This window comes from Oncorhynchus mykiss, chromosome 1 (genome assembly GCF_057628025.1).
Source record: "Oncorhynchus mykiss isolate SJ-2025 chromosome 1, ASM5762802v1, whole genome shotgun sequence".
Taxonomy (NCBI): Eukaryota; Metazoa; Chordata; class Actinopteri; order Salmoniformes; family Salmonidae; genus Oncorhynchus; species Oncorhynchus mykiss.
In genome coordinates this window covers 8916893-8943298 of record NC_143022.1, presented here as the reverse complement: position 1 = coordinate 8943298, position 26406 = coordinate 8916893, and the positions used below count along the sequence as shown (strand labels likewise).

The 26406-nt window shown below is 40.6% G+C and overlaps 3 protein-coding genes across 3 annotated transcripts; 2 read left to right on the top strand and 1 right to left on the bottom strand.

Annotated features, from left to right (window-relative positions):
• Window positions 1–441: 441 nt before the first annotated feature.
• On the top strand, window positions 442–6681 carry LOC149985358 (uncharacterized). Its single transcript, XM_090182562.1, has 5 exons — window positions 442–896; window positions 2359–2677; window positions 5862–6149; window positions 6319–6406; window positions 6536–6681. The coding sequence occupies exons 1-5, from the start codon at window positions 559–561 to the stop codon at window positions 6679–6681; spliced, it is 1179 nt and encodes a 392-aa protein (XP_090038688.1). The 5' UTR covers window positions 442–558.
• Window positions 6682–7062: 381 nt separating this feature from the next.
• LOC110532690 (protein ANKUB1-like) lies at window positions 7063–15925 on the bottom strand. Its single transcript, XM_090182558.1, has 5 exons — window positions 15857–15925; window positions 13094–13237; window positions 8279–8483; window positions 8021–8135; window positions 7063–7420 (listed from the first exon to the last, which is right to left on the bottom strand). The coding sequence occupies exons 1-5, from the start codon at window positions 15923–15925 to the stop codon at window positions 7063–7065; spliced, it is 891 nt and encodes a 296-aa protein (XP_090038684.1).
• A 1627-nt stretch (window positions 15926–17552) lies between these two features.
• LOC110510917 (uncharacterized) lies at window positions 17553–24786 on the top strand. The gene is made up of 8 exons (XM_090182554.1): window positions 17553–17591; window positions 17842–17948; window positions 18183–18219; window positions 18339–18760; window positions 20471–23729; window positions 23967–24254; window positions 24424–24511; window positions 24641–24786. The coding sequence occupies exons 1-8, from the start codon at window positions 17553–17555 to the stop codon at window positions 24784–24786; spliced, it is 4386 nt and encodes a 1461-aa protein (XP_090038680.1).
• The last annotated feature ends 1620 nt before the right edge of the window (window positions 24787–26406 follow it).

Below are 26406 nucleotides of genomic sequence, written 5' to 3'. Positions count from 1 at the left end.
GAGCAGAGCAACCTCAGTGATGGAAACCACAGAAGAGGGGAAGCTCAACAATGTGGAACATCTGACACTTATGGACTTCCTTCAAAACCTAACTGAGAAGTATGTTCTGTTTTCTTTGGTACTATCACACCTTCAAGGAAATAGGATCAAATTAGAAACTGATCAATCTGAAAAAAATGTTCAGTGCTAGAAAAATTGTCACATTGCAATTTTGCCAAAACAACTGACACAAAGCAAGTATAACTTCACGATCAGGCAAATAATTAAATAAAAACAATTCTGTCACGCATCCTGATATGACAACATTTATAACAATATTGTTTTCAGGCAATGGAAGGGGATTCGTGAGGGCATGTTTGACCCGGTAAGATCATGTTACTGACAATTTAATCAGATTACCATGAAAACTCTGCCTAATGTTTAACCTTGTTCATAAGCTTTTGAAAGACGCACTATGCAACATTTTAAAACACTTCTTCCGTTTCTGTAATACAGCTGACAAAACAACAGCTTGCCGGCTTGTGTCTGAGAATTGTCCAGTTTTTATCGGACAAGCTGATGCAGATCATCATCCCAGGTCTTTACGAACTACTGGGCATCCAAGATACTGCCTCCTCTCCATTGTCACAGAGATCTCTCACAGCGTCACTCACCAGTCTGTTAGACGATAAGGTTAACACCAAGTCCCGCGTGAGATTTACTGAGGCTGGTGTACCTAAGAGGCCAGGCAGTCGAAAGTCTTACAATAGCTTTCGCATCCCGACTCCCTACCCTTCCTCCAACTGTATGGAGCAGGAAGAGGAAGAAGAACAGGAATCACAACTTAAGTTCAAGGAGATTTACCTGACTAAGGGCAGTCTGGGCAGTGGAAGCTACCTGCCCAAGGGGGCCATGAGGTATGTTCTTAAAGGGAAATTTAACAACTTCATATTCATCTCCAGCATCACCATATGTGAAAATTACACATTTCCATGCTTTGTAGTAAAAAAAATATAGAGGGACGTAACTGTTTCCAATAGTGCTGAGAAATTAGTGCTTTTTGAGGTTGGTTTGGTTTCCATTCAAATATTTAAAAAATAATCACGGTTTTGGATTTCAATACTTTTTTTAGACATTGAATGCACTATGGATTATGTGTGTTGAATGCTGTAACAACACATAATAAAACAATGAATAAAAGTCCCATGATGGTAGTGACTGTCCATTACTGTTTATGACTTATCAGCCATCATTTACTTTCTCATATAAAATATTTATTTGATGACTTTATTATTTCATTCCAAGTCATCAACTCATCTCTATAGAGCTGCTGCTTATCCTGTCTGACAAAATCACAATTTTAGTAGTTCTTCTAAGTAAATAAGACCTACTTTTATGACCGCTGAACACCAACTGTCAATCACTTAGATCATGTATTTCCAGGTAGAGGATCCTCGCAACGCAACTGCTTTTTATCTCTCTCATGCATTCTCTCGTCTCTCCGTCTCAGTCAATGAGGTTTCCGTATCTGCTCCACACAGAGTGGACAAGCAAGTGGGCGTGCAATGGATTATGGGAATTAATTGCCGTATTTTCTGTGCTAAACTATGTAGAATATTGGCCTGTTGGAAACTACAACTCCCTACTACATTGCATAGTTCGTGCTTGATCTGATTTATCTCTACAGAAACTGAGCATCGAGCTCACAGAAGAAGAAAAAAATTAACTATATGGAATTCAAATAATTGAGCCGACGTCGGTCAATTAGTTGTTTAAAAAACGAAAAATAACAAAAATGTTGGTTAAATGCTCAGCTCTAGATTCTAATGACATCATCAGTGTGCATCATGTGATTTTAACCAATTATGAGTAGGCATTGCCTGCTAATTGGTTGATGATGTCATAGAAAACACTTATCTTCCTCTTTCTTTTTTACTACAAAACATAGAAATGACCGTTTTTCACATATGCTGATGTTGGGGTGGTGCTGGAGATGATGAATATGAAGTTGAAACATTTAGAAATTTCCCTTTAACATTCTTCAAACTGCCTTGTATTTATGATTGTCCTTGAAGTTATTAGAAGTTACAGTATTTGAAGTTTATAGCAATTTGGATTTTTGTAGAGGATAGATATTGCCAGGATAGATAGATATCTACAGGCCAGTTTCAATACAAATGACTTGTACAAAATACATTTTATTGGGCTTTAGAAATTAAGCAGTTAGGCTGACATCACACTAAGGTTTTTTCTCAGAGAAACAGCAGCGTTTTCCTCATTGTTTTCAATGGTGCAGATGTATTTGACACACTGAATGTGCATCACAGCCTTACATATTATTTGTTTGACTTTGATGATTTCTGCGTTTTTTTTCCCAAGGACTCTAACCTCTCTGTCTGATGTGCAGAAGAAAACAACCAACTCTGAGACGCTACAAGTCCTCTTAGGTGTCTCAGAGGACACCCTTGTCACCTGTGTGCAGGACAGCCTGCAAGGTTCTCTATCCAAACTTGCATGCATGTCCAATTCTCCATCTGGAAGTGCAGGCTCTATGATGCTAACCCCTGCTGTAATGTCAGAGTTGGCTAAAGATGTCAAGTCGGCCTTATCAGTGGTCGTTAAGAGTGCCTCCGCTAGCCAAACCTCTGTAGTGACACCGGTAAGGGGAGACTCACAGACCAAGGTGACTGAGAGCATGGTGAGCGAGCTGGCTGCTAAACTTGAAAAAGTTGACCAAGAGAGCAAGAGTCTAACAGGGCAAGTCATGACCATGATCTCTGACACAATGGTGGCTTTTGTTGACGAGAACGAACAGAATTTGCTGGAAGATCTGAAGGACAAGATCACGTTTTTGGCATCGCATGTTGGCTTCATTGACGATCTTGATGCCCTGATAAGGAAATACGAGAGCAGCTACAATATTGGTGAATCTGGTTCCTCCTGCACGCTCACATCTAAGAGCATCCAAAAACTCTCCAGCCGGGAGTTTCAAACATCAGCAATACAAGCAGTGAGTGGAGTTCTTGCCAAAAAAGTCAGTAGTTTGAGATTTCCTAGTTCAGTCGTTCAGTCTGAGTTAACAGGTGCTGTATCAGGTCAAACATTGTCTGGCATTGTAAAGACGGAGTCAATTCACCCAGTGGGCTCAGCAGCGTCAGTAGTTGTTAAGACTTTCGTGTCAGATATGAAGTCCTTGGCTGAATCTGAAGAGAGTCCCCAACAGAAGAGTGCCTGGTCTGCTGCTGTTCACATTTACCACAGCATCCAAAACAACTTGAAAGATTATTTCGGCAAGCTTCAGAGATTTGCCCTAAAGAGCATTGTCACATCTGATGACAACATCACAAATGCTGAGTTTAAGGAGGCAGTTCCACTTCCTTGCTTAGACATGAAATATAGGCCCAGTAAGAGTGAGCCTCAGTTGCCAGAGTCCACTGGTGAAGTTACTTTACAAAGAGGCCTAAGTGAGAGCTCAAAACTTCTTTGGGCACAAACTGAGTCAGAAGAAAGCAAGCTCCTTCTGACAACTTGCACCAAAGAAGTCATCTCAGAGCTTCTGGTCTTGTACAAGACTGAGATGTCAAAGGAGGACCCCCCTGTACACTGTTGGAGAAAAAGGATCAGACTTCTCTATTGAGAGACAACAATTTGTAGAGGGCGTTCTGGCTCAGCTTGGGGATATCTCCCATTCCAGGGCCTCATCACCAATAGTATATGAGTTCCCCTGTCAAATTGAGGACAGCAGAAGTAAGGCCACAGCTTCTTTGACCAGTCTGTTAGATTGCATGAAACAACTCTCAAGTGAGGAATTCAAGAGAGACACCACTCAAGCAGTGAGTGAGTTCCTAGTTAAAAAGTCCAACAGTAGCTTACCGAGTGCACAGCCTGCTTATTCTGTAGCATCCAGGTCTTGTTCCATTCAAAACCAGAGAACCTTGTCAAAGGATATTTGTGCGGATTCTGCTGCCTTTGGCATCATTGACACATTTGTGGAAGACCTGCAGAGCTCGGCGCAACCTGCAGAAGTAGAGGAGAGAGAACCTGACCTCCAGGAAAATGCACAAAAGCGAAAGAGCAGGATCTGGTCTGCTACTACTAGTTTATGTAACAATATTAAGAAGACATTAAAGGACTTCATCATTCACCAGCGGAGGTCAGACGTGCAGAGAAGAATGTCTAGCCATACACCCACAGAGGACTCTGGACATCTTGGGACTAAGGAGTACCTTGGTTTGGCAAGCCAGAACTTGACGCAAGCTAGTAAGAGTGTGCCTCACTTGCCCAGTTTGAACCAGGAAGTGACTCTACACATGGGTGTCAGCGAGAGTTCAAAACTTCTCTGGACTGAAACAGACGAGGGTCTAATGAACAATAGTACCAAACAGGTCATTTCAACAATCTTGACCTCATGCGAGGATCAGACATCAAATGCACCTTGCTTCTCCACAGTAGGAAAGAAAATATCTGATATGTCCCTTGAGGTCAACATATTGGTAGGTGGTGTTCTGTCTCAGCTGAATGACATCTCCTTGTCAAGGTCCCCAACACCATGTGAAGACATGTTTGAACGTCTCCAAGGTTCTCCTGAGCGAACCTCTCCAGTAAGTCTAGATTGCAGCACGGCTGCCTCCAAAGGCATTGCATCTTCCCACAGTCTTTCAACAAAGAGCCTCCAAAAACTTTCTAGTCATGAGTTCCAAACCAAAGCTGAGAAAGGAGTGAGTGAGGTCCTCTCTAGATCATTTAACATTGTGGAGGAAGGTACAACAGATAAGTACCTCCAGTCTGTATCTACATCCACCACATCTACTGATATTATACAAACCATAGTGAAAGATCTGCAGGAGCTCACCCAGACCACCCAGTCATCTGACATGGTATCTGGAACCTCCCTGCTCACCACTGGACAGGTTTCTGAGAAAAGGATCTGGTCTGTTGCTCGTAACATCTACTACAGTCTGCAAAGTAAGATTACGGAGTTTCTCAGAAAAGATCTTCAAATGTCAGACACAACACTTGGTTCAATCCCAATATTTACATATCAAAGCAGTCCTGCTTCACAAAGAGCAAGTCTCTGCCATCTTGAGGTCAACCAGAGCAGTGTTACACCTTGTGGAAACGATGCCTGTGTGGACATTCCGCACAAATTACTACCTAAAACCACTGAGCTCTCAGGATCCATGCTGGAGGATATTGGCACGATCCGTTGTAGGAGTGCTGACAGCCAAAATACAAGAAATACCTCTTCTTCATGCTCCTCCATCTCTCTAACACCTACTTCAAAATTAAAGCAGTCAGAATGGGACTTCACCTTGCCCGGTACTCCCATCCCCACTGAATTATCTGCTCAGAGTGACTTTCCCATTGTAAGAAACATGATCATTCAGGACTTGTTTCACACAGAGAACTTACTTCCCCCATCCTTTGTGGACAAAGTAAGGCAAGCTGCTGGGGTGGTAGTGGACGAAATGGTGGAAAGTGTTGAGAACACACAGGAAGATGGACAGGGTGCTTTTCATCCTGACAACCTCCGATCTGCTGTTAGGAAATTGAGAAAAATAATTTCCACTGGGACCATCCACATGTTCAGTCATGAATTTGTGGATAAAGTGATAGCCCTTCAGGACAGCCACAGCACTCCACAGGTCTTAACATTGGCAGCAGCCAGAAGTGCTTCAGACTCCATTCTTTCAAGGCTGAAATGGGGAAAGGAACAATGTGCCATATCCAGGAAGCTCTCCTCTCAGCTTCTCCAGATATTTGCCGAAGAGACAGTGAAGGGCTTCCTAAAACAGTGGTTAGATGAGTCTGAAAATATCAACATTGATGTTTCAGTCCAGAATGAACCAAGCACCTCTACTTGCATGGTCTTTCCTATCCAGCTCAATCCGAGCAAGCCAGAGGATAGTGACACAATGAATCAGCTCACGAAAGTCATGGTCAACCAAATGATGGATGCCTTATCAGTTGGCTCAAGTCATCAAATGATCACCAAAGCCAATGCCAAATGTTCTTTTGAGTCCGGTACCAGCATGGCCACCAGAGACATTGTAGAAGGGATGTTGGATTTGGTAAGGGATAGCACCAGCAGTACTGGAGAGCAGATCCCCATCTTCAAGTCCAAGAAAAGCAAGAAAACCATGTTCAGCAAGATATGCTTTAACATAAAGGTATAGTACAAGTACAGATTTTTCATGAATAACACTGCTTTTGAATGTATGAGATATTATTTGTTTATATAATTCAGTATTTTAGCATTGTATTGCCTTTTTCCAGTTGATATACTGTACTTTAAGATATATAACAGTTTGTTTTAATGTGCCTTTTCCCAACAACCAGGGTTCCAAGAAAGTTAGAAAGGACCACTGTCCTCAAAAGTCTCTGGAGTACCAGCCTCAGAACACTTCCCCTACTGTGTACTTTACAGGTAAGCCCTGCTGCTGCTCATTCAAGACTAAGATATTATTACTTTAGCGTTCAACTAATTCATTTGGAAAGACATTGCACTCTGCTCTGAATTGTTACCCATGACATACTGGATGGTCTTTCTTTGCAGAGTCGAGGACAAATTCTCATGGCTCCTTTGCTCCAGAGGGAAATGACTTCGCATATTCCTTCCCACCTGAAGAGAAGAGTCGCAAACCCTCCCTTTTCACCAGAATGCATAGAGCCATCACTAGAAGCTTCTCCAACCCAAGATAATTTTCCTCATTAAATGAGATTGCATTCATTTGTTGTCATATGTTGACTGTTTTGCTAGCACAGACTGTAATATGTTCTGCGATTCATCCACATGCATTGAGGAGTATACCACCTCAGTCACAGGCTACATCAATAAGTGGATCGACAACGTCGTGTCCACAGTGACCGTATGTACATATCCCCGACAGAAGCCATGGATTACAGGCAACATCCACACCACGCTAAAGGCTAGAGCTGCTTCTTTCAAGGAGCGGGACACTAATCCAGACACTTATATGAAATCCTGCTATGCCCTCAGACTAACCATCAAACAGACAATACTATATCTATAAGCCTCATCAAAAGGAACGGAATTCTAAGTCGTCCGCATTGTTTCAGGCATCATCCGTTCCAAAGTCTCACCACCACAGAGCACAGCTTGGTGGCCAGGTGACTCACACACTCCCTGTGGCCGTACTGAAGGGCGATCCTCAGGGGGTCACGACCCTGGGGATCCCGACAGGCAAGGGTCAGAACGCTGCTGGCGATAAAGAGTTTGAGGGTGGTGAGCTGGCCGCGCTCGATGTAGGCGACAGCGGGAGACTTGGCGACGTCGGGGTGGGCCGTCTGGTGGCACCACTCACGGTAAGGGTGAACCCCCACCGGCTCAATGACACGCACCCCCCTCTCCAGCAGCCAGCCGGCCAGGTCCAGGTGGCCCAGAGAAGCAGCGATGTAGAGTGCCACCCGGAGCTGGAAACTGGAATAATACAGAATCAATGTATTTATAACACGTTTCAAGTTGTTTTTGTCAAGTTCACAAGATACAGTGGGTTATAAAACAGTACAGTAAAATGGCACTTGCAAGCTCTTTCCCACAATGCAGTATTAAATATCAGGGTAAGAGAAAAACGTATGAAGGAAAAAAACACGAGAATATAAGCTATATACAGGGTCAGTACTATCATTGTAAGCTATATACAGGGTCAGTACCATCATTGTAAGCTATATACAGGGTCAGTACTATCATTGTGAGCTATATACAGGGTCAGTACTATCATTGTAAGCTATATACAGGGTCAGTACTATCATTGTAAGCTATATACAGGGTCAGTACTATCATTGTAAGCTATATACAGGGTCAGTACTATCATTGTAAGCTATATACAGGGTCAGTACTATCATTGTAAGCTATATACAGGGTCAGTACTATCATTGTAAGCTATATACAGGGTCAGTACTATCATTGTAAGATATATACAGGGTCAGTACCATCATTGTAAGCTATATAAAGGTTCAGTACCATCACTGTTGATAGTAAGTCTATCATACAGTTCAGTGTGTAGATGTGTATTCTGACCTCCTCACAGGTCTCTCCCTAGACAGGTGTCGTTGGACTGTCAGTCTGTGTCCCAGGAAGCAGCCTCTGAGGAACTCCGCCCACCCATCCCAGGTGTCCAACCGTAGAGTAGCCCCTGGGAGACAGAGACACATGCAGGTTGTCCTCCTGGTTGCCATGAACCAAGAATGTGTTCCATACAGTCCATTTGTCTCTGTGTTAGATCCATAAGGTGTTGAGCCAGAGGACCATTGATCTACTGCACAAGGAAGGCCATACCCAGGTCAATGGCGTAGTCGTGCAGCCGGTTGCAGTCGTAGAGTTGCAGGCCGGTGGGAGAGCTCAGTCTGAAGGAGCTGACGGGAAGCCCACACTGCTGGGACACCAGGGTCATGAGCCTGGCCACAGACGTACTCAGGAGAAACACAGTGCCCAAGACTGAGAGGGTCTCCTCCGTCACGGCACTGAACACACGCACCACCGGCTCCCGTTGAAGTATAAGACCATGGACATACAGTAAATTCACTTGTTTTACATAAATACCTTATGTTGTGTTTATACACTGAGTAAACAAAACATTATGAACACCTGTTCTTTCCATGATAAAGACTGACCAGGTGAATCCAGGTGAAAGCTATGATCCCTTAATGATGTCACTTGTTAAATCCACTTCAGTGTAGATGAAGGGGAGCGGACAGGTTAAAGAAGGATTTTTAAGCCTTGAGACAATTGAGGCATAGATTGTGTATGTGTGCCATTCAGAGGGTGAATGGGCAAGACAAAATATTTAAGTGCCTTTGAACGGGGTAGTAGGTGCCAGGTGCACCGGTTTGTGTCAAGAACTGCAATGCTGCTGGGGTTTTTCACACTCAACAGTTTCCTGTGTGTATCATGAATGGTCCACCACCCAAAGAACATCCAGCCAACTTGGCACAACTGTTGGAAGCATTGGAGTCAACATGGGCCAGCATCCCTGGGGAACGCTTTCAAACACCTTGTAGAGTCCATGCCCCAACGAATTGAGGCTGTTCTGATGGCAAAAGGCGGGGTGCAACTCAATATTAGGAAGGTGTTTCTAATGTTTGGTACACTCAGTATATATAAGTTAGGAGTCATATAATTACAGGGGTAAGATGAAGTGGCTCCTTTGCACTGATCTTAGGTCTGGTTTGTGTTTTTACTGCTAATGGTAAAGGTTAGGATTTGGTGAGAGTAAACTGATCTGTGCCCAAGGGCAATTTCTATCCAGAGACAAATCAAAGGTCCATGCTATTTAAATTTGTAATCTACCACCATGTCGTGGCTCAAACTTGTAACAACATTTTCTAATTCATGTGCTGTACTGAGTTTTGTTCTATCACATTGAACACTAATCTGGGTGCAGATTAAATTGAACACTAATCTGGGTGCAGATTAAATTGAAGACTAATCTGGGTGTAAATTAAATTGAAGACTAATCTGGGTGCAGATTAAATTGAACACTAATCTGGGTGAAAATTAAATTGAAGACTAATCTGGGTGCAGATTAAATTGAACACTAATCTGGGTGAAAATTAAATTGAACACTAATCTGGGTGAAAATTAAATTGAAGACTAATCTGGGTGAAAATTAAATTGTTAACAGAAATATTATGAATATGTATTTCAATGAACCCAAAGGGCCTCTTCTTCTCCTACTATACGGCCTGCTGTGCTCTACTGTACTCTACTGTACTCTGTCTGCTGTACTCTGCTGTACTCTGTCTGCTGTACTCTACTGTACTCTGTCTGCTGTACTCTGCTGTACTCTGTCTGCTGTACTCTGCTGTACTTTGTCTGCTGTACTCTGCTGTACTCTGCTGTGCTCTACTGTGCTCTGTCTGCTGTACTCTGCTGTACTCTGTCTGCTGTACTCTACTGTAGTCTGCTGTAGTCTGCTGTACTCTGTCTGCTGTACTTTACTGTACTCTGCTGTGCTCTACTGTACTATACACCACTGGGTATACAGACTCTTCAGATACTGTTAGCGAACACCAGACTGAGGTCGAGGCGATTACATGGGGAAAAGGTTTATGACTGTAAGGGTGTTTGGTACAAAGGCAACACTACATCGGGCCACATTTCAGCTCTATCCCAGGTCAACCATACAATACTATAGATTTCCACTCTAGTCAACCAGCAAGAAGGAGAGACAGACAGAAGGTCTGGCTTTGACTATGTCAATGATGGGATGTGTAAGTAAGGAGTAAGGAACACAAATAAACATTATTCTGATGGTTACATTTGTACTTAGATACATAACCACTCTCCTCTGTTAGCAAATCTTCCACAGAACTTTGTGGGACAGAGTGAGGCCTGTAATTTTCATCATAGGTACACTTCAACTATGACAGACAAAATGAGAAAAAAAATCCAGAAAAATCACATTGTAGGATTTTTAATGAATTGATTTGCAAATTATGGTGGAAAATAAGTATTTGGTCACCTACAAACAAGCAAGATGTCTGGCTCTCACAGACCTGTAACTTCTTCTTTAAGAGGCTCCTCTGTCCTCCACTCGTTACCTGTATTAATGGCACCTGTTTGAATTAACTAAATCACCTAATCATACCTAATCATACTATATAATCATACTATATAATCATACTATATAACCATACTATATAATCATACTATATAACCATACTATATCACCATACTATATATTACCACACTCTATTTCACCATAATATATATAATCATACTATATAACCATACTATATAATCATACTATATAACCATACTATATAATCATACTATTTAACCATACTATATCACCATACTATATATTACCACACTCTATTTCACCATAATATATATAATCATACTATATAACCATACTATATAATCATACTATATAACCATACTATATAATCATACTATATAACCATACTATATCACCATACTATATATTACCACACTCTATATCACCATAATATATATAATCATACTATATCACCATACTATATATCACCATACTATATATTCATACTTTATCACCATACTATATATTACCATACTATATAATCATACTATATAATCATACTGTATAATCATACTATATAACCATACTATATATTACCACACTATATATTATCATACTATATAACCATACTATATAATCATACTATATAACCACACTATATATTACCACACTCTATATCACCATAATATATATAATCATACTATTTAATAATACTATATAACCATACTATTTATCACCATACTATTTAATAATACTATATAACCATACTATTTAATAATACTATATAACCATACTATTTAATAATACTATATAACCATACTATTTAATAATACTATATAATCATACTATATAACCATACTATATCACCATACTATATAACCATACTATATCACCATACTATATACTACCACACTCTATATCACCACACTCTATATCACCATACTATATATCACCATACTATATATCACCATAATATATATAATCATACTATATCACCACACTATATATTATCATACTATATAACCATACTATATAATCATACTATATAACCACACTATATATTACCACACTCTATATCACCATAATATATATAATCATACTATATAATAATACTATATAACCATACTATATAACCATACTATATCACCGTACTATATATTACCACACTCTATATCACCACACTCTATATCACCATACTATATATCACCATACTATATATCACCATACTATATATCACCATAATATATATAATCATACTATATAACCACACTATATATCAACATACTATATATCACCATACTATATATCACCATAATATATATAATCATACTATATAACCACACTATATATCACCATACTATATATCACCATACTATATATCACCATAATATATATAATCATACTATATAACCACACTATATATCAACATACTATATATCACCATACTATATATCACCATAATATATATAACCATACTATATATAACCATAATATATATATAATCATAATATATATCACCATACTATATATAACCATGCTATATATAGCCATAATATATATATAACCATACTATATATCACCATACTATATATAACCATACTATATATAACCATAATATATATATAACCATACTATATATCACCATACTATATATAACCATACTATATCACCATACTATATATCACCATACTATATATCACCATACTATATCACCACACTATATATCACCATACTATATATCACCATACTATATATAACCATACTATATATAACCATACTATATATAACCATAATATATATATAACCATACTATATATCACCATACTATATATAACCATACTATATCACCATACTATATATCACCATACTATATATCACCATACTATATATTACCACACTCTATATCACCATAATATATATATAATCATACTATATAACCATACTATATAACCATACTATTTAATCATACTATATATCACCACACTATATATCACCATACTATATATTACCACACTCTATATCACCATAATATATATATAATCATACTATATAACCATACTATATAACCATACTATATATCACCACACTCTATATCACCATAATATATATATAATCATACTATATAACCATACTATATAACCATACTATATATCACCATACTATATATCACCATACTATATATCACCATACTATATATCACCATACTATATCACCACACTATATATCACCATACTATATATTACCACACTCTATATCACCATAATATATATATAATCATACTATATAACCATACTATATAACCATACTATTTAATCATACTATATATCACCACACTATATATCACCATACTATATATTACCACACTCTATATCACCATAATATATATATAATCATACTATATAATCATACTATATAACCATACTATATAACCATACTATTTAACCATACTATATAACCATACTATATATCACCACACTATATCTGAAACACTTTATGTTAATGTTGGTATGAAGCTGTTTCAAGCAATAGCCAGCTCACTTTGATATGCATTTTCAAGCACGGGTAGAAACAGCTAGGTGTTCGGCTGGTACCTTCAGCAGGCAGCAGATGGCACTGCTAGGGGTGATGCCAACGTCTGTCAGGACCCAGCTGTCCCGAAGGATGGCACCAGCATAGCTCAGCTCCAGGAAGTACCTCACCTGCTTGTCGTCTGACAGTTGCACGTGGAAGTAATCCTGCCAGAGGAAGAAGATTGGAAACACAAGGAGCCGTAATTGAGTGTCCCATACAATCAGAGTGAGAGGGCTCAGCACTGATGGAGCCGTAATGGAGGGTGTCCCACACAGACACCCATTATGGAGGGTGTTCCACCCAGGCAGATGTCAATGTTTACCATACAATAATTGTAAAAGTGTCCAATTGTGTACAATTAAGAAATAAGGCCCAAGGAGGTGTGGTATATGGCCAATATACCACGGCCAAGGGCTGTTCTTAGGCATAGCGCAACGCGGAGGTATATTGGCCATATACCACAAACCCCCAAGGTGACTTCTTTTTTTTTCTTCTCCAATTTAGTGGTATCCAATTGGTAGTTACAGTCTTGTCCCATTGCTACAACTCCCATATGGACTTGGGAGAGGCGAGAGCCAAGAGCCGTGCGTCCTCCGAAACACAAACCAGCCAAGCCACACTGCTTCATGACACCATGCCTGCTTAACCTGGAAGCCAGCCGTGTCGACCGTGTCAGCGTGCACTGCGCCTGGCCCGCCACAGGAGTCACTAGTGCGTGATGGGACAATGGTGACAAAGCACTGCTGGCGAGCTGTGTCCTACTGTAAGTACTATCGCCCTATCACATGTCTCCTACTGTAAGTACTATCGCCCTATCACATGTCTCCTACTGTAAGTACTATCGCCCCATCACATGTCTCCTACTGTAAGTACTATTGCCCCATCACATGTCTCCTATTGTAGGTACTAGTCACATACTTTACTTGACACCAGCCAAATAAACAAATTGCTTCTTAGATTCATCTTCCTTTCCCATGGAGCTGTTGGCCGAGGTTGGAGTAGCCAGGAGGAAGGCATGGCCAGCCGTTGAGAAATGCTTGTTGAAGTTTTTGGTTATCATGGATTTATCTGTGGTGACTGTGTTACCTAGCCTCAATGCAGTGGGCAGCTGAGAGGGATGCAACCAGGCTCACATGAAATTCTTCATGAAGACAAGTAGCCTAGTGGTTAGAGTGTTGGACTAGTAACCGAAAGGTTGCAAGTTCAAATCCTTAAACTGAGAAGGTACAAATCTGTTGTTCTGCCCCTGAACAGGCAGTTAACCCACTATTCCTAGGCCTTTAATGAAAATAAGAATTTGTTTTTAACTGACTTGCCTTGTAAAATAAAAATTTGAAGCAGAGCTTAATTTGTAAATTGGGAGGTGCCAGAGGGGGGCTCTGTGGTACCAGAACTCATGAGAAAAAAGATCACCTATTATAATAGAGCATTGAACGCATATCATCACATTTGGGTAGAGCCACTTATAGAAGGTGCACACATGGGGAACATTTTTAGTAGCCTAGGGTCCGGGAAAGTGTTGGCCTTTTTAAAACCGCATTTCGTGCAATTCTACATAATTTTACATGACTGGAGACTTTGGCATTATCTTTTTTTAATCCGCACAAATGATCGAAATGGCAGGCTACTTTGACACTGACAAACATAGTATCTGAGATCAATAAAAACGACCTTGTCTTGAATCCATCAATAGCCTATAGGCCTAGGTTTGTGGAGAAACATATAGTAGGCTACAATATGAGGAGGAAATTAGTCCTAAAAATGCTTTACAGTTTCACTGACTCACCCAATGATGCGCAGCTCACTCGCTGGAGATTGTCGATGCGCTCGTGTCAAAAGCCTATCTCTCCCTCTCTCTGTTTTGTAAAACAATGTTTGGGAGTTGATCAAATATTTTGGTAGTCTACAGCATAGTCTTATCTTTTCAGCAAGAGTCATTGCTTTTCAATCTGTGTTTTCCCTCGATTGTATTTGAAATATTGCAAAAGGCCTGTTTTGTCTGCGTGCTGTTTTTTCACTGACAGATTTGCCTCGCGTTCCCGACTGTAGGCTATTCTTTGTTATTGGGCTACAAACCGCAGCTAGGCTATTTAAAAAATAAGCTATTGGTCCTCTGTAGCTAAATTATAGTGCTTCTCATGACGTATTAGGCTATTCTGAATGATTTAATTTATTTCTGAACAGACAGCAGTAATTCCGTAACTTTAGAAAATTCCTCCAGAACCCTTCATGCAGCTATGATTCTATAAGGAAACACATGATGAAGTGCATCTGGAGAGATGAGGGGGCAGGATAATTGACGAAGAGGCAACTCGAATGAACTTTGATCGCTTTTATTATAATTGTTACATAGCAAAAAGTGAACATTATTTTTCATGGCACGAGAGGTACCGGATTCGGCCAAGTAGGTTCCGGAACAAAACAGTCCAGAACGGAACGGTGCCGGATCCTGTTCTGGCATGATCCTGCTCAAATTAAGCACTGAAGCATTGAAGTACCTATGCCTCTACCTGAGTATAAAGATTATTAAACTAGATTCAGTGGGCTTGTCATTCACAGTACTGATGAAAAATCAAGTACAGTTGATCTAAATGTGGATATACGAGGCCATCTAGTGGTCACCGGATTTATTTTAAAATTCATTCAAGCTATCTTTGCACTAGCATGCGATGCCATATATTTGACGCAGGTATTTATTTTTCAACATGTATTGTCATTGACTGGAACAAAATATAATTGTATGAGCTATGCCTCTGTGTCCCGGCGTTGTTGTACCCCTCTACTATCTGGCTTGGTGGGGCGATCTCGTTCTGCATGCCTGCTTCACTGAGATACAATGTGTCGTCATGCATTTGTGCATGCACGCTGTTAACGGTCATACCCGTCTTGCTAGCTAACTTAGCTAGCTCATCAACCAGTATTTTATTATCTTTCTGCACGATAGCACTTATTAAAGCCTTGAAACTCATGGGGACCCCACTGTTACCACGGGTCATCGAGCTAGCCCTTATTTGGCTGCAGGGTTGCATCGGTTCCCACTGGATTTGACAGCTTGTTAGGCTGGCTAGCTAGGTAGCTAATTCGCTAACGCGAACTGTTTATCACGTAGCAGCCTATGCTGACTAGCATCGCTAGCAACTAGCTAACATGGATAAAGTCTAGTCGTGGGTCCACAAAATCAAACAAATGGTACTGTAGTAGCTATTTATGTTGTTGTTGTTTAATGACATTGCGAATATAATCATTTTTGACATTTAACTACCGGTTTCGGCATGAGAAAAGTATTAATCGCAAATTCCAGCACTAACGGATACCGGGGAAACAGAAATAAGACACCCGGTCACGAATGCGGAGCCACGCCCTAAAATAACATGTGACCACAAGGCGTTTGTGACGCATTCATGCGTTCCAATTTTGTCATAATTGTCTGTAGGTTCTAAATTGCTTATGAGCTTGGCTGCCCTTCAGAAAGTAGCTGATTCTTGTACTCTACAGCTGTATTTTCCTACAGTTACTAATAATACTAGCAACAAAACAGATTTCATTCCTTAAAATGATTTTGCCAGATGGAAGAAAATAATAAGGTAGGCTAAACTGTAATAAGATATACCTTAAAGACTGCATGTGTGTAATCCTGAATCCAGTTGCCCCTCTTGTACTGGGATAAAACAATAGGGAACCCATGAACCTTATGGAGGAGTACATGTGTTTTGTAGACACACCTGGGTTCTAAACTGGCTGAGGTAAACATTTTCGGAAAGCCTTGGTTTTTAAATCCCGGTGAAAGCAGATATGTCAAAGTTTGTCAATGTCATGTTGCCCTTCTATTTAGATGAAACTAGCGAAAAGGATCATTTTTCTTCTCTTAATCCACATTTTCTAGCAAAAAAACATGTTCATGCTTTAGGGCTGGTGGGCTGCATATATATTGGTAAAATATAAAGTGTGTGTGTGTGGGGGGGAGGGGAGGGGCGTAGTGGATATAATGGGGTATAGGCCTAACTGTTGTTTTAAGGGTGAAATTTCAACCACAGGATGATGTCATCATTGTAAACTAAATTCAGCATAGCCAAACCTTGTATAAAATAGGTTGAATTTGTACCTTTGAAACCATGTCAGATTTTCAACATTATATACACTTTCAGAAAAAAACTATAGGCAGCACCTCAGCCCGGGATCGAACCCCATCCAGGGTTTTAACTACACCCAGCCCTGCTTAGCTTTAATATGTCACTGACTACTACCAATATGCTATTGTGAGAATTATTATTGAGAGATCTCTTAATAACAAAATATATTCAGTGTTAATATCGAAGTCATTCTAAGGGGTAGGTTTGACAAAGCAAATGAGTGAGTGAGTCTTTGACATGAAGACAGTGGTTAGATTCTGCCATTGGGACTGCTCTGATGTTGTTTCCATTCTCTCCTGGTTATGACCATAGAGCCTTGTCCCAGTCTCTAGACCTGCCTGTCTGTGTGATGGATGACCACCTGACCTCTGAAGCTGTCCATGAGATGGTAAATTGACCTTGTCATTTCATATTACAACATTAATCCAATAAAATGTTATAGTGATGCTATCATTGGCAATGTTGACGTACCACAACCATCTCTGTTGTGTTTCAGTTGTTTAAATTTGTCCAACGTTGCCAATGCTCCTCCACTCTCTAACGGTTCATAAGTTCTTTCAGTATGATATTTGTTGTATATGTTAAGTTTGACTCTGTTGGTGCCATTATTTGAGACTCATAATGTTTATTTCTACCAGAAGCAAAGCAGCACTGTGGAAACCACAGAAGAAGAGAGCCTCAACAGTGCGAAAAATCTTGAGTCTTTTTCACTGATTATCAACTTCCTGCAGAACCTAACTGAGGAGTATGTTCTATTTTCTTTGGTACAGTACTACTATCAAACCTGTAAAGGATTGTATGAAAGCAGATTCATCAACTACATTTCCATTGCGGAAAAAGTTACATCACACCACAATGTTGTCAAAACAATTGCTACAAAGCATGTGTAAAATACTGTTTAATCTGATGACTCTACTGACCGACATTTCTGACAATATTAATACTATTAATATGAATAATTCATATGAATCATTTTCAGGCAATGGAGTAGGATTCGTAATGGCATTTCTGACCCGGTAAGATCTGAAAGCTTCTTTAGAATACAATGATCACTGAATGTTTAGCCTTGTTCATAAGCTTTTGAAAGACGCACTATGCAACATTTTAAAACACTTCTTCTGTTTCTGGAATACAGCTGACAAAACAACAGCTTGCCGGCTTGTGTCTGAGGATTGTCCAGTTTTTATCGGACAAGCTGATGCAGATCATCATCCCAGGTCTTTACGAACTACTTGGCATCCAAGATGCTGCCTCCTCTCCATTGTCACAGAGATCTCTCACAGCGTCACTCACCAGTCTGTTAGACGATAAGGTTAACACCAAGCCCCGCGTGAGATTTACTGAGGCTGGTGTACCTAAGAGGCCAGGCAGTCGAAAGTCTTACAATAGCTTTCGCATCCCGACTCCCTACCCTTCCTCCAACTGTATGGATCAGGAAGAGGAAGAAGAGCAGGAATCACAACAACTTAAGTTCAAGGAGATGTACCTGACTAAGGAGATGGGCAGTCTGGGCAGTGGAAGCTACTGCCCAAAACCATTGCCCAAGCCAGCCATGAGGTATGTCTGTAACCATTCTTCAATACTGCCTTTTATTTATGATTGTCCTTAAACAGTATTTGATGTTTATAGCAATTTCCCTTTTTTTTAGAGTATAGATATGGCCATATAAAGTTGAATTCTGAGTTTACATACACCTTAGCCAAGTACATTTAAACTCAGTTTTTCACAATTCCTGACATTTAATCCTAATAAAAATTCCCTGTTTTAGGTCAGTTAAAATCACCACTTTATTTTAAGAATGTGAAATGTCAGAATAATAGAAGAAGAAAGAATCATTTATTTCAGCTTTTATTTCTTTCTTCACATTCCCAGTGGGTCAGAAGTTTACATACACTCAAATAGTATTTGGTTGCATTGCCTTTAAATTGTTTAACTTGGGTCAACTGTTTTGGGTAGCCTTCCACAAGCTTCCCACAATAAGTTGGGAGAATTTTGGCCCATTCCTCCTGACAGAGCTGGTATGACTGAGTCAGGTTTGTAGGCCTCCTTGCTCGCACAAGCTTTTTCAGTTCTGCCCACAAATGTTCTATAGGATTGAGGTCAGGGCTTTGTGATTGCCACTCCAATACCTTGACTTTGTTGTTCTTAAGTCATTTTGCCACAACTTTGGAAGTATGCTTGGGGTCATGTCCATTTGGAAGACCCATTTGCGACCAAGCTTTAACTTCCTGACTGAAGTCTTGAGATGTTGCTTCAATATATCCACATAATTTTCCAGCCTCATGATGCTATCTATTTTGTGAAGTGCACTAGACCCTCCTGCTGCAAAGCACCCCCACAACATGATTCTGCTACCCCGTGCTTCACGGTTGGGATGGTGTTCTTTGGCTTGCAATCCTCACCCACCCACGGCTGTGTGGTCCCATGGTGTTTATACTTGCGTACTATTGTTTGTACAGATGAACGTGGTACCTTCAGCCATTTGGAAATTGCTCCCAAGGATGAACCAATTATTTTTCTGAGGTCTTGGCTGATTTCTTTTGATTTTCTCATGATGTCAAGCGAAGAGGCACTGAGTTTGAAGGTTGGCCTTGAAATACATCCACAGACTCAAATGATGTCAATTAGCCTAACATAAGCTTCTAAAGCCATGACATCATTTTCTGGAATTTTCCAAGCTGTTTAAAGGCACAGTCAACTTAGTGCATGTAAACTTCTGACCCACTGGAATTAAGATACAGTGAATTATAAGTTAACTAATCTGTCTGTAAACAATTGTTGGAAAAATTACTTGTGTCATGCACAAAGTAGATGTCCTAACCGACTTGCCAAAACTAGAGTTTGTTAACAAGGAATTTGTGGAGTGGTTGAAAAACGACTTTTAATGACTCCAACCTAAGTGTACGTAAACTTCCGACTTACAAATACAAATTACTTATACAAAAAAAGTACTCTAATGTATCATATTATTTGACTTTAAAACAGAATAATTTAGTCTTTTTTTTTCTTCTCCAAACCGACAGAAGCTTTTCTCTTATCTTTCTGTAATGAAAAGAACTATAGAAGTTGAATAAATTATTATTTTTTATTATTAGATGTGGTTGACACACCTCCACCACACTAAGGTGTTTTCCCAGAGCAAAAGCAACGATTCCCCCACTATTTTCAATGGTGCAGATGTGTTTGACACTCCTCCACCAGAGCAACGTTCCTCACAGCCGTACATATTATCTGTTTGACTGTGATGATTTCTGTTTTTTTTTCAAGAACCTCTCTGTCTGATGTGCAGAAGAAGACAACCAACTCTGACTCGCTACAAGTCCTCTTAGGTATCTCAGAGGACACCCTCGTCACCTGTGTGCAGGACAGCCTGCAAGGTTCTCTCTCCAAACTTGCATGCATGTCCAATTCTCCATCTGGAAGTGCAGGCTCTCCGAAGATGACCCCTGCTGTAATGGCAAAAGTGATTAAAGATGTCAAGTCGGCCGTATCAGTGGTCGTTAAGAGTGCCTCCGCTAGCCAAACCTCTCAAGTGACACCGGTAAGGGGAGACTCACAGACCAAGGTGACTGAGAGCATGGTGAGAGAGCTGGCTGCTAAACTTGAAAAAGTTGACCAAGAGAGCAAGAGTCTAACAGGGCAAGTCATGACCATGATCTCTGACACAATGGTGGCTTTTGTTGACGAGAACGAACAGAATTTGCTGGAAGATCTGAAGGACAAGATCACGTTTTTGGCATCGCATGTTGGCTTCATTGAGGATCTTGATGCCCTGATAAGGAAATACGAGAGCAGCTACAATATTGGTGAATCTGGTTCCTCCTGCACGCTCACATCTAAGAGCATCCAAAAACTCTCCAGCCGGGAGTTTCAAACATCAGCAATACAAGCAGTGAGTGGAGTTCTTGCCAAAAAAGTCAGTAGTTTGAGATTTCCTAGTTCAGTCGTTCAGTCTGAGTTAACAGGTGCTGTATCAGGTCAAACATTGTCTGGCATTGTAAAGACGGAGTCAATTCACCCAGTGGGCTCAGCAGCGTCAGTAGTTGTTAAGACTTTCGTGTCAGATATGAAGTCCTTGGCTGAATCTGAAGAGAGTCCCCAACAGAAGAGTGCCTGGTCTGCTGCTGTTCACATTTACCACAGCATCCAAAACAACTTGAAAGATTATTTCGGCAAGCTTCAGAGATTTGCCCTAAAGAGCATTGTCACATCTGATGACAACATCACAAATGCTGAGTTTAAGGAGGCAGTTCCACTTCCTTGCTTAGACATGAAATATAGGCCCAGTAAGAGTGAGCCTCAGTTGCCAGAGTCCACTGGTGAAGTTACTTTACAAAGAGGCCTAAGTGAGAGCTCAAAACTTCTTTGGGCACAAACTGAGTCAGAAGAAAGCAAGCTCCTTCTGACAACTTGCACCAAAGAAGTCATCTCAGAGCTTCTGGTCTTGTACAAGACTGAGATGTCAAAGGAGGACCCCCTGTACACTGTTGGAGAAAAAGGATCAGACTTCTCTATTGAGAGACAACAATTTGTAGAGGGCGTTCTGGCTCAGCTTGGGGATATCTCCCATTCCAGGGCCTCATCACCAATAGTATATGAGTTCCCCTGTCAAATTGAGGACAGCAGAAGTAAGGCCACAGCTTCTTTGACCAGTCTGTTAGATTGCATGAAACAACTCTCAAGTGAGGAATTCAAGAGAGACACCACTCAAGCAGTGAGTGAGTTCCTAGTTAAAAAGTCCAACAGTAGCTTACCGAGTGCACAGCCTGCTTATTCTGTAGCATCCAGGTCTTGTTCCATTCAAAACCAGAGAACCTTGTCAAAGGATATTTGTGCGGATTCTGCTGCCTTTGGCATCATTGACACATTTGTGGAAGACCTGCAGAGCTTGGCGCAACCTGCAGAAGTAGAGGAGAGAGAACCTGACCTCCAGGAAAATGCACAAAAGCGAAAGAGCAGGATCTGGTCTGCTACCACTAGTTTATATAACAATATTAAGAAGACATTAAAGGACTTCATCATTCACCAGCGGAGGTCAGACGTGCAGAGAAGAATGTCTAGCCATACACCCACAGAGGACTCTGGACATCTTGTGACTAAGGAGTACCTTGGTTTGGCAAGCCAGAACTTGACGCAAGCTAGTAAGAGTGTGCCTCACTTGCCCAGTTTGAACCAGGAAGTGACTCTACACATGGGTGTCAGCAAGAGTTCAAAACTTCTCTGGACTGAAACAGACGAGGGTCTAATGAACAATAGTACCAAACAGGTCATTTCAACAATCTTGACCTCATGCGAGGATCAGACATCAAATGCACCTTGCTTCTCCACAGTAGGAAAGAAAATATCTGATATGTCCCTTGAGGTCAACATATTGGTAGGTGGTGTTCTGTCTCAGCTGAATGACATCTCCTTGTCAAGGTCCCCAACACCATGTGAAGACATGTTTGAACGTCTCCAAGGTTCTCCTGAGCGAACCTCTCCAGTAAGTCTAGATTGCAGCACGGCTGCCTCCAAAGGCATTGCATCTTCCCACAGTCTTTCAACAAAGAGCCTCCAAAAACTTTCTAGTCATGAGTTCCAAACCAAAGCTGAGAAAGGAGTGAGTGAGGTCCTCTCTAGATCATTTAACATTGTGGAGGAAGGTACAACAGATAAGTACCTCCAGTCTGTATCTACATCCACCACATCTACTGATATTATACAAACCATAGTGAAAGATCTGCAGGAGCTCACCCAGACCACCCAGTCATCTGACATGGTATCTGGAACCTCCCTGCTCACCACTGGACAGGTTTCTGAGAAAAGGATCTGGTCTGTTGCTCGTAACATCTACTACAGTCTGCAAAGTAAGATTACGGAGTTTCTCAGAAAAGATCTTCAAATGTCAGACACAACACTTGGTTCAATCCCAATATTTACATATCAAAGCAGTCCTGCTTCACAAAGAGCAAGTCTCTGCCATCTTGAGGTCAACCAGAGCAGTGTTACACCTTGTGGAAACGATGCCTGTGTGGACATTCCGCACAAATTACTACCTAAAACCACTGAGCTCTCAGGATCCATGCTGGAGGATATTGGCACGATCCGTTGTAGGAGTGCTGACAGCCAAAATACAAGAAATACCTCTTCTTCATGCTCCTCCATCTCTCTAACACCTACTTCAAAATTAAAGCAGTCAGAATGGGACTTCACCTTGCCCGGTACTCCCATCCCCACTGAATTATCTGCTCAGAGTGACTTTCCCATTGTAAGAAACATGATCATTCAGGACTTGTTTCACACAGAGAACTTACTTCCCCCATCCTTTGTGGACAAAGTCAGGCAAGCTGCTGGGGTGGTAGTGGACGAAATGGTGGAAAGTGTTGAGAACACACAGGAAGATGGACAGGGTGCTTTTCATCCTGACAACCTCCGATCTGCTGTTAGGAAATTGAGAAAAATAATTTCCACTGGGACCATCCACATGTTCAGTCATGAATTTGTGGATAAAGTGATAGCCCTTCAGGACAGCCACAGCACTCCACAGGTCTTAACATTGGCAGCAGCCAGAAGTGCTTCAGACTCCATTCTTTCAAGGCTGAAATGGGGAAAGGAACAATGTGCCATATCCAGGAAGCTCTCCTCTCAGCTTCTCCAGATATTTGCCGAAGAGACAGTGAAGGGCTTCCTAAAACAGTGGTTAGATGAGTCTGAAAATATCAACATTGATGTTTCAGTCCAGAATGAACCAAGCACCTCTACTTGCATGGTCTTTCCTATCCAGCTCAATCCGAGCAAGCCAGAGGATAGTGACACAATGAATCAGCTCACGAAAGTCATGGTCAACCAAATGATGGATGCCTTATCAGTTGGCTCAAGTCATCAAATGATCACCAAAGCCAATGCCAAATGTTCTTTTGAGTCCGGTACCAGCATGGCCACCAGAGACATTGTAGAAGGGATGTTGGATTTGGTAAGGGATAGCACCAGCAGTACTGGAGAGCAGATCCCCATCTTCAAGTCCAAGAAAAGCAAGAAAACCATGTTCAGCAAGATATGCTTTAACATAAAGGTATAGTACAAGTGCAGATTGTTCATGAATAACACTGCTTTTGAATGTATGAGATATTATTTGTTTATATAATTCAGTATTTTAGCATTGTATTGCCTTTTTCCAGTTGATATACTGTACTTTAAGATATATAACAGTTTGTTTTAATGTGCCTTTTCCCACCAACCAGGGTTCCAAGAAAGTTAGAAAGGACCACTGTCCTCAAAAGTCTATGGAGTACCAGCCTCAGAACACTTCCCCTACTGTGTACTTTACAGGTAAGCCCTGCTGCTGCTCATTCAAGACTAAGATATTATTACTTTAGCGTTCAACTAATTCATTTGGAAAGACATTGCACTCTGCTCTGAATTGTTACCCATGACATACTGGATGGTCTTTCTTTGCAGATTCGAGGACAAATTCTCATGGCTCCTTTGCTCCAGAGGGAAATGACATCGCATATTTCTTCCCACCTGAAGAGAAGAGTCGCAAACCCTCCCTTTTCACCAGAATGTATAGAGCCATCACTAGAAGCCTCTCCAACCCAAGATAATTTTCCTCATTAAATGAGATTGCATTCATTTGTTGTCATATGTTGACTGTTTTGCTAGCACAGACTGTAATATGTTCTGCGATTCATCCACATGCATTGAGGAGTATACCACCTCAGTCACAGGCTACATCAATAAGTGGATCGACAACGTCGTGTCCACAGTGACCGTATGTACATATCCCCGACAGAAGCCATGGATTACAGGCAACATCCACACCGCGCTAAAGGCTAGAGCTGCTTCTTTCAAAGAGCGGGACACTAATCCAGACACTTATATGAAATCCTGCTATGCCCTCAGACTAACCATCAAACAGGCAAAGTGTCACGCCCTGACCGTAGAGATCTTTTTAATTCTCTATTTGGTTAGGTCAGGGTGTGACTAGGGTGGGCAATCTAGGTGATGATAAGCCAGTGATATAGAGACATTAGAAAAGGTTTGTTTTCAGTGGTGCAAAGTACTTAAGTAAAAATGATTTAAACCGTTTTGGGGGTATCTGTACTTTAACTATTTATATTTTTGACAACTTCAGTACATTCATAAAGGACAAAAATGTACTTTTGACTCCATCCACTTTCCCTGATACCCAAAAGTACATTTTGAATGCTTTGTATGACAGGAAAATGGTCCAATTCACACACTTATCAAGAGAACATCCCCTACCTCTGATCTGGCAGACTCAATAAACACAAATGCTTAGTTTATAAATTATGTCTAAGTGTTGGTGTGTGCCCCTGGCTATTCTTACATTCAAAAAAAGCAATACAATTGTGTTGTCTGCTTTGCTTAATTTTTAAAATTATTTTTACTTTTGATACTTGAGAATATTTCAAACCAAATACTTCCCAAGTAGTATTTTACTGGGCAACTTTCACATTTACTTGAGTCATACTGTTTACAACTGACTGAGGACTTTTTCCACCACTGTTTGTTTTGGACATTTATTTTTTATCAAATGTATTTGACAGGGACAATCTACTGTATTTCTGTAAATGTGCCAGATTTAGCCAGCTGGCTTTGTGATGTAACAAAGGTAGCTGATGATGTAATGAAAACAGACAGTTAAATATGTGTGTGTAGAACTGTTGCACATTTGCTCTGGAAATGAGGACCAAACCTACTCGTCAAAAGGAGTGAATTGCACCTCCAATTGAAGTCAATAATAAGGTATGGAATCATGCCAATACAGTCATTATTTATATAGCTCTGTAGCTTGCAGTATTTTGAAGGAGATAAGCAAGGGAAAATGATGCTTTGGTTAATATTTCTCACGTGAAAGGTAACATGACCATGCTAACTGAAAAATGGATACATGAATATTGGTCAAATGTACCTACATCTTCTGAAGCTGTGTTGGGCCTACTTGATAATTTAAAAAAAAGTCACATAGACGATGTCCATAAATTAGACAACAATACTGAACAGTTGTAGCCCGTTGGTAGTGGTAGGCTTCTGGCTGTGATCTCTGACCACTGTAACAGTGAATAGTGTCGCGGTGTATAGGCTTGTTTACTAGGCTAACTAGTGCATTGGGGTGGGCTATGTGCAGCATGGGCATACAGGAAACCACTCTAGCCACTTAACTCACCTTGGCCACGAGCTCTATAGTTTACAGCTATTGC